The 15309-nt window shown below is 49.9% G+C and overlaps 1 protein-coding gene across 10 annotated transcripts in view; it reads left to right on the top strand.

Annotated features, from left to right (window-relative positions):
- The window catches only part of DAB2IP (DAB2 interacting protein), a 316629-nt gene that overhangs the window by 291346 nt on the left and 9974 nt on the right, over nt 1-15309 (top strand). For 8 of the 10 annotated variants that reach the window (XM_080990828.1, XM_080990825.1, XM_080990830.1 and 5 more), the window contains 3 exons: nt 1616-1821; nt 4270-4357; nt 6433-13404. In XM_080990828.1, coding sequence (XP_080846954.1) covers nt 1616-1821; nt 4270-4357; nt 6433-6600 — 462 coding nt within the window. In that variant the 3' untranslated portion in view covers nt 6601-13404. Of the gene's footprint in view, nt 1-1615; nt 1822-4269; nt 4358-6432; nt 13405-15309 lie in introns of those variants that run through there. The other 2 variants (XM_080990829.1, XM_080990826.1) reach the window with 2 other exon arrangements.

The raw sequence follows: 15309 nt of genomic DNA, 5'->3' as shown, positions 1-15309 counted from the left end.
CGCACACGCATGTGTTGCAGGCTTTGAGTCAATGGAAACCCCTACATGCTGTTTATCCATTCATTTATTTCAAGAAATTTACACACCACTTGACTGCCTCAAAGTGGTTTACCAGAAAAGATAAGAAGCACTAAAATCATAAATAAGAAAAAACAGCAGCAGTGGTTTCAATCCTCCATATCTCAGCTGTATAGGGCAGTTGGGGGCTGTTGGGGTGGGGAGGCAGAGACGATTAAAATCAGGAGCAAACTGCCCGTTTGCAGGGTGCTGGACAAAATTAGGATTTGCTCCTCTTTTTTTTTAGTGGAACCATTTTAATGCCCTGTTTCCACTGGGGAAGCAAGACTAGGTAAATAAGGGAATCCCAGCTCCTAGGAGCCAGCATGTGCATTTATTTCATAAAATTTGCACCCCACTTGATTGTAAAGAAACTAGCCTCAAGGCGGTTTACGAAAAGGAAATAATGACTACAATAGTTTAAAACACAGAGAAAGTTAAAATTCTGAAAAAAGGCTAAGGCTTGTCTAAACAGGAATGTTTTTAGCAGGCGCTGAAAAGAATACAGCGAAGGCACCTGCCTGGTATCAATAGACAGGGAGTTCCAAAGTGCAGGTTCTGCCACACTAAACAATTGGGTTTTATGTGGCACCTGTAGTGGTGCCAGTCCTCCCTGTCAAAGCAGTCAAGTGGGTTCCTTTTGGGGTAAGGCAATCTTGCAGGTAAACAAGGCCCATGTTGTTAAAGGCTTTATATACTAACTTCTAACACCTTGGGGACACAGGTGGCGCTGTGGGTTAAACCACAGAGCCTAGGACTTGCCGATCAGAAGGTCGGCGATTTGAATCCCCACAATGGGGTGAGCTCTTATTGCTCGGTCCCTGCTCCTGCCAACCTAGCAGTTCAAAAGCATGTCAAAGTGCCAGTAGATAAATAGACACTGCTCCATCAGGAAGGTAAACGGCGTTTCCGTGCGCTGCTATGGTTTGCCAGAAGCGGCTTAGTCATGCTGGCTACATGACATGGCCGGCTCCCTCGGCCAATAAAGCGAGATGAGCGCCGCAACCCCAGAGTCGTCCGCCGCTGGACCTAATGGTCAGGGGTACCTTTACCTTTAACACCTTGAACCTGGCCCGGAAGCAGATTTCTTGTAGTCCAGCAACATCTGGAGGAGCGTAGGTTGTGTGTTGCCTCTCCACACCCACCCACTGTAGACCACTGTCGGAAGAAGTGCCCGAAATCAGAACACACACACACACCTCCCACTATGACTTGCCTTGCTCCTGTCTTTCCCCACACTAAGCTAAAATCCCCTCATTGCAGGGAGCTGGGCTACAGGACACACTAGGCCCATTCCAATTCCAATTCCATGATTCCATATGGTTCCTTTTCTCGGAGTCTTTCCAGTGTGCAAAACACACACATACCTGTGGACAGGTGGCGCTGCTCCAGTGGTGGCTTGGAGGAGATGGCTGGGCAGAGACAGAAGGGCTTTGAGCGGCTGACCGGGGTGGGTGTGGTTGCTGGCACGGGCCCCGCCATGCTGTGTGGAGCAGGGGAGTCTCTGGGTGGCGAGGGTGCTGACAGCCGCTTCTCCTGCATGTTTCCTGCACAACAGCAGTATCAGCAGGACGTGGTGGTCCTGCAGGACAAGCTGCGCATCTCGAACAAGAAGCTGGAGGAGTACGAAGCTCGCTTCAAGTGCCAGGAGGAGAATACTCAGAAGCTGGTGCTGGAGTATCAGGCGCGGCTGGAAGAGAGTGAGGAGCGTCTGCGGCGGCAGCAGGAAGACAAAGAGATCCAGATGAAGGGCATCATCAGCAGGTAGGAGGAGCAGCCTGAGACAGGCTGAGGCAGCCATCTTGGGATGCGCAACCTCATGGGCAAAGCCATGTTGGTGGCTTCCGGTGAGACCCCCTCCGTTCCGCCATGTATCACTGAAATCTTGCAAGGCCTCGTGCGCTTCATGAGATCCCACTGAAATCTTGCAAGATCTCTTGCACCCTGCAATATTCCATGTGCTTTGTGAGATCTTGCAAGATCTCACATGCGTTCTGTGTGATCTCGCCTAAATCTCGCAAGATAGTGTGCATGCTCTGTGAGATGTCGCCAAAATTTAGCAAGATCTCTCTCGCGCTCTGCGAGATCTTTCCAAAACCCGCCATTGTCATCACTACATTGTGGGCGCTACTGTGCGACCCAGGTGAGAGAAGCAATGGTAGCAGGGAAGCCGCTTCATGTCTCACCTCAGGCAGTGAAACAGTTCAAGACCCCAGCTGGATGCACACAGGAGAAAGGCCCTGAGTGTCGTGGTTAGACGCAGGGGTCAGCAAACTTTTTCAGCAGGGGGCCGGTCCACTGTCCCTCAGACCTTGTAGGGGGCCGGACTATTTTTTTTGGGGGGGGGATGAACACATTCCTATGCCCCACAAATAACCCAGAGATGCATTTTAAATAAAAGGACACATTCCACTCATGTCAAAACACACTGATTCCCGGACAGTCTACAGGCTGGATTTAGAAGGCGATTGGGCCGGATCTAGCCCCCGTGCCTTAGTTCGCCTACCCATGGGTCATCAACCTAAGGTCCATGGGCCACAAGCGGCCTACGGAGGTTGTTTAACCGGCCCACAACCTGCCCCCAAACGAAGCCGCACACTCAGTGAGTCCCTGCGCGCTGCACTAAACCAGCGTGACGCAGGGACTCACTTCCGCAGCGCCGGAAATCGTGTCTGCACATGCACAGATGCTGGAAATTGTGTCTGCGCAGATGCTGGAAATTGCAGGTGCACGATCCCGCCCACAGAGGGATCTTCACTGGAGTAACCTGGCCCAGGTGAGGTAAACCTTACCGACCCCTGGGTTAGAGTCAGACTAGGACCTGTGAGGACTTGGTTTTTGCTGTGTTGCAGCACCACAGGTGGCCCGGGAGTGGTCCTGCAGCTTGGCCAATCAGGTTCTCCCTGGCAGTATAAAGCTGCCGATTTGACACCCAGTTCCCTAGTCTAGCCAACACGTTGCTCAAGTGCTGAGGGGGCTTCCCTGGCCTCACGACTGAACAGCCTTCTTGCCCCACCAGCCTTAAACTGGTCATAGCACCACACCTGAGCCAGTGCAGTGTTGGGCTTAGAGTGTCAAGACTAGGACCTGGGAGACCAGAGCTCAAATCCCTACTTGGCCATGAGTTAAATCAACTAGAGTGTGACCCTGAGCCGCTTGCTACCATCTCTCAGCCTAACCTACCTCACAGGGTTGTTGTGGGGACTAAATAGGGGCGAGAACTAAGTACGCCCCCTAGAGCTCCTTGGAGAGAAAGCTGGGATACAAATGCAATAAACTTGTGGAGGAATTCAGTATCGCACTAAAGCTTTCATTCCATGCGGGCAACCATTTCAGCTTGCCAGACACACTCCCCCCACTGCTCCCTGTGTGCTGTTTGGTGGTTCTCCCTAAACCCCACCACCTCCACACCACCCCCACTGGAGCTTCCTCTGAAGGGATTCATAAACTGAATTCCACCCCTTATTTAGAACACCATAACTAAGTTTCTAGTCCATAGGTTTTTTTATGCTGGATGCTACCTTGATAATTCATTTCACTTTTAAATTCGGGGTATAGGCTTTTGGAATAATCCAAGGATGTCTGGAAATAATAATAATAATAATAATAATAATAATAATAATAATAATAATATAATATTTATACCCCGCCCATCTGGCTGGGTTTCCCCAGCCACTCTGGGCAGCTTCCAACCAAATATTAAAAACAATGCAGCATCAGACATTAAAAACTTCCCAAAACAGGGCCGCCTTCAGTTGTCTTTTAAAAGTAAAATAGTTGTTTATTGCCTTGACATCTGCTGGGAGGGTGTTCCACAGGGCAGGTGCCACTACTGAGAAGGCCCTCTGCAGGTGCAGTGGGGTTTATCAGCCATGGGACAGCCCCCCACCCCCTCCCTCCTGGGCTTGTGATGAAATTCCAGGCTTTCATCCTGATGATCCACAGATTGGTTCAGCCGCTACCGTTGCCCCTTCCCTTTGTCCCCACTTCGAGTGCTCCAGGCTAAGTGAGCCTTTGGCTGGATCCAGCTGCAGCACTCTCCAGAAGTCCCCAGCCTCCTACCCTTTTGCCCTAAGCAAGTTTCCAACCTTGCTTTGATGGTTTGCTCCAGGCTTGTAGCCACAAATTGGGGTGGGGGTTATAAATTGCCAAAAAAAAGCCAGCAAAGGAGGACAGTTAGACTTGAAACTATTGCAAATTTTCCACCAACAGGCTGATGTCAGTGGAGGAGGAGTTGAAAAAAGATCACGCAGAAATGCAGGCAGCTGTGGACTCCAAGCAGAAGATCATAGACGCACAGGTAGGTGCCTGCGAGCAAAGCTCACCTGGAGCAGCCACAGGTCTCCTGCAGCACCTGTCTACCAGGAAGGCACACATTTTGGTCCTGTAGCACCTAGCAGCTCCAGAGTTGTCACAACACCTTGCTGGCTACTAGTCAGCAGTGCTTCTGTATATAAGTTGCTGGAAGCCACATGAGGGGACAGTGTTGCTCTTCTGCTTTGGTCCTGCTTGCAGATTTCACATTGGGGCATCTGGCTGGCTGCTGTGAGGACAGGATGTTGTCCTTATGCTTCCTTGCCCGTTGCCATGCCTGTGTTGCCAGCTTCTCAAACCTGGCCATGCTCCTCTGCTATTTAGCAACTGTAAATTTAGCCAGCGATGGGAGAGAGAAATCTTTGCCTGCTCTGTCTCTGCCCGCCAGGCTACGCAGCGGCCCGGATTGAAGGCTGTGACCTTGCCCGCAGGGGATTGGTGAATGGTTTTGCAGGCAGAGCACTGGGGACAGTGGAGAGAGAGTCTATTATCTGAGCAGGCTCTGGGGATTTGTTCAGCTTCTAATTCTGAAGACATGGCCCTCCCTTGCTGCTCTGCGCCATTAGCAGGCAATCAGAGAAACTGCTGGCCTATGCAAAGGCACTGCTTGGCTGGTTCTTTAATTAGTCTCTGGGCACTATTCAATATCGAAAATCAGACAAGTCTCCGGGAGATCTTCATCAGCCTGTTGCAGATGGCTTTGGCCCAAGGCAAAGGGCTTTGGGCACACTCTGTGCACAAGCAGGTAGAGAAAGTGGAGAGAGCTTGTGGCCTTTTGTCACAGACATTCTGCTTTTCCTGCTCCCTGGGTGGGGGCCACCCCTGCACCGCCAACATCCACACCCCAACTCCCTTATACAACAGAGGAGGAAGGAAATAATTATCAAACACACAGCCTGGGGTTGTCCATCAGTTCAAGAGTTTTCAGACTCTTAATGGTCTGTGTGATGCCACTTCACCACCTTTCCAGCATCTCCAGGGGCCATATGCCAGCAGTGGCCCAGTCGGCAGGTATATTCACACACTGAGCTACCATTATATACACATTGGCGTGTGTACGCACAGGCACACACGGAGGTGGGATGCAGATCTCTCCCCATCCTGCCTGCTCAGTTTCCTCTTGGCTTCCTCGCTCCCTGGATTTTTTTTATATATATTTTTTTGAAAACCCCTTTGCATTTGGAGTTCTGTGTGCAGTTCTGGTGGCCTCACCTCAAAAAACTGGGAAAGGTCTAGGAAAGAACAGCAGAAATGATCAAAGGGATGGAGGGAAACACACACACACACACCCAAAATGAGGAAAGGCCGTAGGATTTGGTTTAGAGAAAAATTGAACAAAAGGTGGCATGATACAAGTGTATAAAACCATATACAGTGGTACCTCTGGTTGCGAATGGGATCCGTTCCGGAGGCCCATTCGCAACCTGAACAGAACGCAACCCGCGTCTGCACATGCGCAGGTCATAATTCGCTGCTTCTGCGTATGCACGTGACATCGTTTTGCGCGTCTGCACATGCGCAATTGGCGAAACCTGGGAGTAACCTGTTCCGTTACTTCCAGGGCACCGCGGGATGCAACCTGAAGCAAACATAACATGAGGTATGACTGTACTGCATGCAGAAAGCAGAGAGAAACAAGTTTTTCCTCACTCTCTCAAAACATTAGAACTCGTGGTATCCGATGAAGCTGAGTGGTGGGAGATTCAGGAGAGAGAGAAGGAAGGACTCCTTCATGCAGTGCAGAGTTAAACCATGGCACTCGCGTCCCTAGGAGGCAGTGATGGCCACTAATGTGGATGGCTTCAAAGGGGAGTGGGCACATTCATGGGGGAGGATAAAGTGACCAATGGCTACAAGCCAACGTGCCGCACTGGTTGGGCCACTGACCCGGTGCAGCGATCTCTTCTTGCGCTCTTACCTCGTTGCCGTTAAAACAACCCCGAGATCTGACTTGGCGAGAGGCAGCTCCCCCTGTTCCAATGCTGGTCTCTTTTTTTCTTTCTCTCTCTCTCTTTCTCCCTCTCTCTCTGTTTTGTTTTCTCTCTCCCCCTTCCGCTGCAGGAAAAGCGCATTGCCTCCCTGGATGCAGCCAATGCGCGGCTCATGAGCGCCCTCACCCAGCTGAAAGAGAGGTACAGCTCGCAGACCCGTAACGGGATCTCCCCTACCAACCCAACTAAATTGCAGATTACCGAGAACGGCGAATTCCGAAACAGCAGCAATTGTTAGCCCGGTGGGAGTTGGCGGCTGCTGCTGAGGGAGATTGAGAGGAAAGGAGAGAGGAAGGAGAGGAGAGGAAGGAGGAGGAGGAGGAGGAGGAGGAGGAGAGAAAGAGAGGAGGAGAGTCTGGGCAGAGAGAGCAGCGGCGGCGGCGGCGGCAGGAAGGAAGGAAGGAAGGGTGAGCCACCACGTTGCAAGGGTGCTTGGTGCTTCCTACCCGCCCACCGGCCCTCCCTGAGCGGGGGAGGAAAGAGAGAACCCCACAGCCCTCTTTCGCCAAAGACGGGGAGCCCTGACGTCCCCCCAGCCCGACCCCGAGTTCGAGGGACGAGGAGACCATCGACCGTGCGGAGCAGATCATTGCAGGGGGAGAGTCACCGCCCTTTTCTACTTCCTGAAGGACACACCTCAGGAGCCCGCTAGAGGCCGAGGGACAAGCTAGCAGGACTTGTGCGAAAGGTTGCAGGACCAAACCGCCGCCCGCCACTGGCCCAGCTGCGTCGCTGGGGAGCCCTGCCCTGCCGCGCTGGGGTGTTCTCTCTAGCTGCGTCCCGCTGCTGGCCATCGCCCGTTGCCGCCTCTGCTTTGGGATTCGCCCTGGCCTCTCCTCACAGGTGTAGGTCATTCCCCAGGAGGGCAGAGAGGAAGGATGAATGGAAACCCCACCTCCAGATTATGCTCCACCTGTAGGAAGAGGCAGGGTGTCCTGCACATGCAGGAATGCCACACAGGCGTCGGAAGGTGTCCTTCAAGCCATGCCTCCACACAAGGGGGGGGGGGACACAGCCATCACAGTGAGCTTGAAAGGAGCTCCAGAATGACCTCTGCAGTAGCCAGTGATCAGACTGCTCATAGCTCAGTGACAGGCTCAGTGACTGCTTTGCATGCAGAAGGTTCCCGGGCCAATCACCCAGTGGCATCTCCCAAAGGGCTAGGTGATAGATGACCGCAGAGGCCCATTTCTGCATGAGAGCCTGGAGAGTTGCTGCTTAAGGGGGAGAGCATCTTTCTTGCATGCAGAAGGTCCTAAATTCAGTCCCAATGGCATCTCCATGTAGGGCCGGGAGACAGCCTCCGCCAGTCAGAACAGGCAGTGTTGAGCAAGGTGGACTAATGGTCTGATTCAGTTTATAGCAGCTTCCTCCATTCCTAAGGCAACATACCTAATATATGTTCAAAGTTGCTGGAGGGTGGCTGGGCCATTCGTTTTGGGGGCCCCTCTGCCATTCTGGAGACAAGGCTATGCACCAAGCCATAACCTGCCCACAAACACACAATCTCACTCACCAGCTTGGGTATATTGTCCCTCTCGTTGGGTAAGCTGCCTTGGGCTTGCCTACCACTGGCAAAGTAAATTATCCTTGTAGACAGGGCTAACTTTCTGAGAAACTGCACACTGCAGAAGTTTTCCTTAGCGTTTTGGTTTATGCCAGCCTTGACTGCCCAGGCAGTGCCCATGTCTGGCCCGAGTCTCTGCATGGCTTCAGTTGGCTTGAGGCCTCAGTTGGGTTCCCTTGTGGACCAAAAACTGGGACACTGGAGCAAAAAGTCTGGGAGGTGGCAGAGATTTGCCTGTCTTGCTCCAGATTGTGCCACCTCAGTGAACACTTGTGGTGATGGACTGTAGCTCACTGGCAGAGCAAGCAGGAGGTTCTGGGTTCATTCCCTGGCAGATCAGCAGATGGATGGGGAAAGCTAGTTCTTAGCTTAGTGGACAGAGCATCTCCTTTGTATGTTAAGCACACCCCGTTTCAGCCCCTGAAAACATTTCTAAGGTAGGGCTGGGAAGGAAACCCTGGAGAGCTGCTGCCAATCAGTGCAGACAGTACTGAACTAGACTGGCACATGGCCAAGGCACAGTACAGCATGCCATGAGGTTGTTGAGATGTGGCAGGGCCAGAAGACCAGGAAGCCTTTACCCCTGCCACTAGTTGTCTATAAACTATAAGGGAAACATGTCTATGAAGACTCCTGAGTCACACAAGTGTGCGGGGCCAAGTGCAGTGTAGAATATGTAGAGGCAGATCCGTGCTGCCTGTTCCCCAATCTCTTCATTTGACAAGTGGGGAAATCAAGGCATTAATGATGTGCCATTAATGATGCAAAACGATTCAGCAACGCCCCATGTTCCTCTTTGCAGATCTGCCAACTTAGGTTAAGGTACCCATTTGCAAGAAGCTCTCTCGGCTACACTTTAGCATCAGGGGTCCTTCACCTGAACCAGGGTGGCGGTTGTACTTCAGATGGGCAGCATTCCCACATATCCCAAACTTGCACACATGCACGCACACACACACATTCTCTCTCTCTCTCTCTCTCTCTCTCTTTTCTGGCATAGTTTAGCTTTCTGGAGGTTTGTTAGTGGAAAGGGTTGTGTTGCGTGAAGCCTTTGCTGCTGATGGCATCGCCGCTAAACAGCCGGACGAGGTGGACAATGAAGGGGTGGGGAACCAGCCTCACAGAAGCATGAAGATCGGTAACTGTTATCTCTTTTCTTCCACAGTCTGCGTTAGGAATAAAAACAGTCCAAAAAATAAACCCCAAGCAGTCCAGTTTCTGGAATACTATCCTGTTTTAATGGGGAGTGGAGCAAGGACGGCAGCTTCTGAAAAATGTCTCCCCCTGTCAGGATCGCCATCAGCCCAGGATTAGTGGTTCCTAACTAACCCCTGCCCTCCAGGGAAGGGGTCAGCAGCATCATGGCAGGGGGCGGGTGCTGTGCTTACTAACCTCCAACCAGCTTGTGGGTTGATTTGTTGGTGCTTAGTCCTGAGGATTCCTCACCGCCTTATCAGCCCATCCGTCACAGCGGTGGGTGGATCAAAGCGTAGGGGAGCCGAGGAGCCCCTCTTAAAGAGAACGTGTTCCATGCACACACAGTCTTGGAAGAACTGGGACTTCCTTGAATTCCTCGTGGCTCCAACATGGTTTTGAGCTGCCACGCACCAAGCCCATAGGTCCAGCACAAACCTTGTACCCAGCCCTCAGAAACGTGGACTGTTACAAGAACGAACTTCTCCCCTCTCCCCGCCCCACAGGAGATGGAGTTTCAAATCTAATTTGAAAACTTGCAGCCCTACTTTACTATGCCCCGTGAGTCCATAAGGGCCCGAACAGTCTGCAGCCTCAGACAATCAGCTTGTTTTGATGCACCCTGATCTCTGCAAGGGGTGCGGATGAACCACTAGCATAAAACAAGCACCGCTGAATGTGTGAACCTTAAGAATTCCCTGCCTCCTCATACTTGCCCCCCCACCCCGCAAAAAAAAACACACAAAAACCAAAAACATGCCACCAAGTCACCTGTACGGATGGGGAAAAGATTTAATAGATCAGGGCACTGTCTGAGTTCATGTACTGGAATGAGATCTGTCCAAATAACGAGTCCTGTGAAAGGTATTGCAAGGTTCTCAGTATAAGATTTTAAATGCAGGATGCGTAACGCCTGGCAGGAACACCACTTTGCAAGAGACTTTTTGTGGGGGCAGGGGGTGGGGGTTGTAAACATTTTGAATGTGCACCTTTTAAAATGCCAGAGAGGAGTTCTAGTGGGGAGTGGTCCCTATAGGCACTTTTGGAGCAGCTACTTCCCCCCGCCCATGGCCCACCACTGTTGGTTTAGGGTTTGCAGGGTGGGGGTCTTTCGCGGAGGAGAGGTCCTGTTGCCTGGGCACCTCTAGTACCCAAATCTTCCAGTTCTGCGCTTGCACACAGAGGTCGATACGTCCGTTGGTGTATGCCCATGGTAGCTTAACAGATTACCTCTCCTGCGCTCTTCCTGGCACTCCCCTTTGACACAGCTCTCGTGCTCAATGGAGATGTTACTTGCTCCTTCTCCGAAGTCATTTTAACAGGTTTGGTTTTCCTGCAGAAGAGGAAGCTGGTCCTTGGGGGGGGTTGGTTCTTCCCAGCAGTTTGCAGTCATCCCCCCCCCCCCAGGCTCAAGGCTTAAGAAGAAAGGCCCAGAGCGCCTTAGCAAACAGATCTCAAACTCCATGCAACCTCTCTCTTGGGGCTTTCCACTGGTGGCTCCTGTTTTCCTTCCTAAAGCTGTGCAAAAGGCACAAGGGGCAGCAGCTTGCCACCAGCCAAACACTCTTCCGCCGCTCCCCCTGCCCTGCTCGGTTTAATTTCTGCCCCCCAACGGTGTGTGTCCACCATGCAGAAAAGAAACATGGCCCTGGAGCCTTTCTTCCTCGTTCTCGAGCTTTCTGCTGTAAGAACTTGTTATATAATGCAAACAATCTGTAAGTCTTTTTTATTATTATTATTATTAATATTATTATTATTATTATTATTGATGATGATGATGATAATACACAGATCTTTATGACTAGAAATCGTACAGGTTCTCTTTTGTAAGCCAACGAAGATGTTCTCGAGTGTGTGATTGTAAAATGTGCCATTTTTGCCTAACGACTGTACAAAGCAATTTTCAGTTCCAATTGGTGTGGCTGCTTTGGCCAAGATCTGCAGTCTGCTGTTACTGGCTACGTACACAGTGGTGTGGAAATGGGGCTCACACAGCTACCAAGTTCAGACTGCCATTGTAGCTCTTAATGGGCGGTAGAACCCAGCTCCTAGTTTTGCCATCAGTAGTTGGCTTTGGAATCCACTGGATCTTGGGAGTGTGGGGTGGGGAAATGAGATTCCTTGTTCCAATCCAGCCTCCAATTCCAGATTGCAAGAGATCAAGGGGGGTTCCCGAGCAGGGCCTAATCTGCAGATGAGTCACTGAGGTATGGCACCATTTATTTATTTATTTTATTTATTTATTTATTTAATTATTTATTGGCCTGCCAAATCTTCCGAAAGGGGAAATCTGGATTCAGTGGAGAAAAATGCAGGATCTTGTTTCAATGCCGTTCATGTCCTCTATGAGTAGTGCCAAAAAGAGGGGGGTGTCACCCTTCTCTTGCACCTGTCCCATAATAAACACGCATCTGGGCTAAGCAAGCTCAGTGGAGACATGGATGGCTTGGAAGAGACAAGGAACAAACAAACGGGAGCCACACACAAGTTGCCCTCAACTTCGCTTTTGCCCTGGGGATTGTGGCAGGTGGTGTGATAAGGGAGAGCAAGCAAACCCAGAGGCCACATGCAAAAAAACAAAACTCCCACCATGAAAAAATATATCCTAGATCTTCACGTATTTTGATCAGGGGCCACTCCTGGCGTAGATCAGGTGTGTGGTGCACTGCATCTTTCAGTGTGGATTCTCATAATCTGCTTTTACCCACACACAAGCCCTGCATCAAAGCCTTGACTTGCAGATGGATTAGGTCGTCTCTGTAGCTCCAATGGAATTTGGTGGAGATGCCAGATATTCCGCAATGTGCACACACACACCACAAATTGGGTACTACAGTTAACAGGCAAGAGGTTGAATTTGTGTAAAAAAAAACAAAACCAAAAACCAAACCAAACAAAAAATCATGACAGTAGAAAGAGTCCGATCTGGTTGAGTTCCACTATGTACAACCCAGCTCACAAGCACATTGCCCGATTTGTTTCAAGGGGAAGGACAGCTGCACACTGGAAAAGGGAACTGGACAGAGATGTATCTCACCTGCTCTGGAACAAGTGGAAAGCCCACAGGCGCCAGGGGCATGTCTGTTTCTGGTTGATTTCCATGGGGGCAGCAGGAAATAGTGCCCATCTGCCACTTTATCCAGCTTCACAGGCAGCCTCAACTACTCTCTACCTGCTCCACCAAACTGCAAAATCCAGCTGGAGAAGGCAGCTAATCCAGCAGAACTGTTGTGTGTTTGTCATTGAAACATGGTTAGTCTGCCCCTGCTGCCCTGTTGCAAAAAAAAAACAACAACAAACCCAAGCTATTCCACAGGCAAGAACCACCCATGGCCAGAATGCAGGAGGAAACAGCAGAGTGGTTTGGGTTTAAGATTCCCCAGCAAGCCGGTCCTTAACCTGCACAGTTTAGTCCAGACTTTGCCAACCTGGTGCCCTCCAGGTGTTTGGGGCTACAACTCGGTTGTGCTTCCTGGGGGTTGATGAGAGTTGTAGTCCAAAACATCTGGAGGGCACCAGGTTGGCAAAAGCTGAGTTCAGAAAAGTGGTGAGGTCTCTTGTCACATGAGCTGCTTGGAAGGACTCTGCCCCCACATGCTTCCAGTTGAATAGTCCTTGGGCAGGCATCCCAGAACTGAAAGCCTTTTAGTTGGAGTCAAAATGGGAAGGTGTTCTTGATTAGCTAAAACAGGGCAGGAACCAAAAGGGCAAGCCTTTAAATTATTGCACATACATGTTCGGAACCCAATGCAAGGAAGATGGACTGAGCAGTCTTACACAGCAACTCCAGAACAAACCCTTCCAGGTCTGTGTGGGCTGTAAACATTCTGTGTTTTGACACCCAATAGTCACAAGTCTCCGTGTCCACCTGTTTAGGTTGGTTCCCCCTGCAACCGCTGCCCTTTCATTTCTGCATCACTGTGTCTGAAAATATACCCCTCTCTCAATTTATCTCTGTATATCTGCTTAGGTTAATCCTAGTTCCTATCAAAAAGCAGTTAAAATGATGTTTTATACCCTCTTACAAAGGAAACAAAGCAAATAATAATTTTTTTGTAAGTATGTTTTTTTTTAAAAAAAGTATTGATGCTGATAATATGAAACGTAAGGAGCCAGGCTGGCCAAATCTCTTTCATGCTCTTTTAAAAACAACCACCACCGTGTAATAATGTACAGAGAACGTAGTTGGTGTCGAGGGGGGGGGGATAATGAATTGATTTGAGTGTGCAATTTATGTACATTTGCAATTAGAAAATATTAAAGATTTATTTAGCTATTTTATCCAAGATTCTCTCTGTGGGGTGCTTTTTCACGCCAAAGTCAGCTGCAGGGACGAGGGATTGGCCTTTGGCCCATGATTTTTTTGTGACTTCTCTGTCACACAGGGAGTTGGTCAGGGACTATTGGGAAGTGGCTGGTTTAAGAACTCCCACACCCCAATCTTGGGGGGTCAAAAGCACACAAATCTATGGGGCAACCACTTCTGGAGCAGTGCTGCCCACAGTTCTGGTTGCCTCACCTTGAAAAGGATGGTTCAGAAAAGGGCAACAGAAATAAACAGAACCAAGCAACTCCCCTGTGAGGAAAAGGGGCAGTGCTTGAGACTTTTCCGTTTAGAGAAAAGGAAGGTAAGAGGCAACAGGACAGAAGTTTCTAAAACCATGCATGCCGTGGAAAAGAGAGAGAGAAGTTTGTCTCCCTCACAACTAGAACTCAATGAAGCACAGTGTGTGGTGTTGGAAGATTCAAGACATGAAAGTTTTTCTTCACTCAGTGCAGTTAAATTATGGAGCTCCCTCGCCCAGGAGGCAGTGATGAACACCACCAGGATGGCTTTAAAAAAGGATTGGACTGCAGTGGTACCTCGGGTTACATACGCTTCAGGTTACATATGCTTCAGGTTTCAGACTCCGCTAACCCAGAAATAGTACCTCAGGTTAAGAACTTTACCTCAGGATGAGAACAGAAATCGTGCGGCGGCAGCGGGAGGCCCCATTAGCTAAAGTGGTACCTCAGGTTAAGAACAGTTTCAGGTTAAGAATGGACCTCCGGAACGAATTACCGTATTTTTTGCTCTATAAGATGCACCAGACCACAAGATGCACCTACTTTTTGGAGGAGGAAAACAAGAAAAAAAAGATTCCGAATCCCAGAAGCCAGAACAGCAAGAGGGATCGCTGCGCAGTGAAAGCAGCAATCCCTCTTGCTGTTCTGGCTTCTGTGATAGCTGCACAGCCTGCACTCGCTTCATAAGATGCACACACATTTCCCCTTACTTTTTAGGAGGGAAAAGGTGAGTCTTATAGAGCAAAAAATACGGTAAGTACTTAACCCGAGGTACCACTGTAATTCATAGAGGAAGAAAAGGCTGTCAGTGACTACTATCTATGCTGGCTATGCATTGCTTCCACAGTTGAAGCGGCAATTTTTCCAAATACCAGTTGCTGGAAACCAAGGGAGAACTCTGATTATTTTATTATTTAGCTCTTAATATCTAAGCAGTGTACAAAAAACTGAAACAGCAACAGACAACTTAAAGTATTACTAAAATACACAGTTGTTAAATTAACACAAAGTTACTAATATATATAAATCAATACCAATTCATTTTCCTTCTGACGCACCCTCTCTCTTAGCCTCCAGGTTCTCACGCTTCAACGTTCTGTGAAACAGTGAGCTTCACCGTAGTTTTTCACTCTAGACATGCTTGTTATGGGCCGCCCCAAGGTGGATAGTGCTTCCTCAAGCTGCCCATGGCTGTGTCCCATTCAGCTGCACTCACCACACCCAGGTCTAGGTGCAGTTCTCATGTACTCGTGTTCTGCTTGCAAGTTTCCCAATAGAGTATGGTTACCAGATTTTTTCAGTGAATCCAGGGACACTTTTTTTTTTTATTTTATTTAAGCTGAGAAGCAGCTGGGAGTCAGCAGTGGGGGTGGTGAGGCCAAAGACCCTGGGCCCAAGCACACATGCATATTGTATAAAGGTACAAAGCCTTTTTGCACCCTGTGAAACATAAATGCGAAACAAAAAAACTGGGCAACGGCCCGCCGCCCTCCCGTGACTCCCGAGCCTCCCCCGATCTGTCAAAACAAAGGGGGAATGGGGCAGGAGATCGAATATGGCTTGGGAGTCATGGGCAGATGGCACGCCACTGCCCAGGAGGGGCGCAAGACACACGGTTTC

The sequence above is a fragment of the Podarcis pityusensis genome (genome assembly GCF_964106645.2).
Source record: "Podarcis pityusensis genome assembly, chromosome: Z".
NCBI lineage: Eukaryota > Metazoa > Chordata > Lepidosauria > Squamata > Lacertidae > Podarcis > Podarcis pityusensis.
The sequence above is the reverse complement of the archived record's forward strand: the minus strand, read 5'-3'. Positions and strand labels throughout refer to the sequence as shown.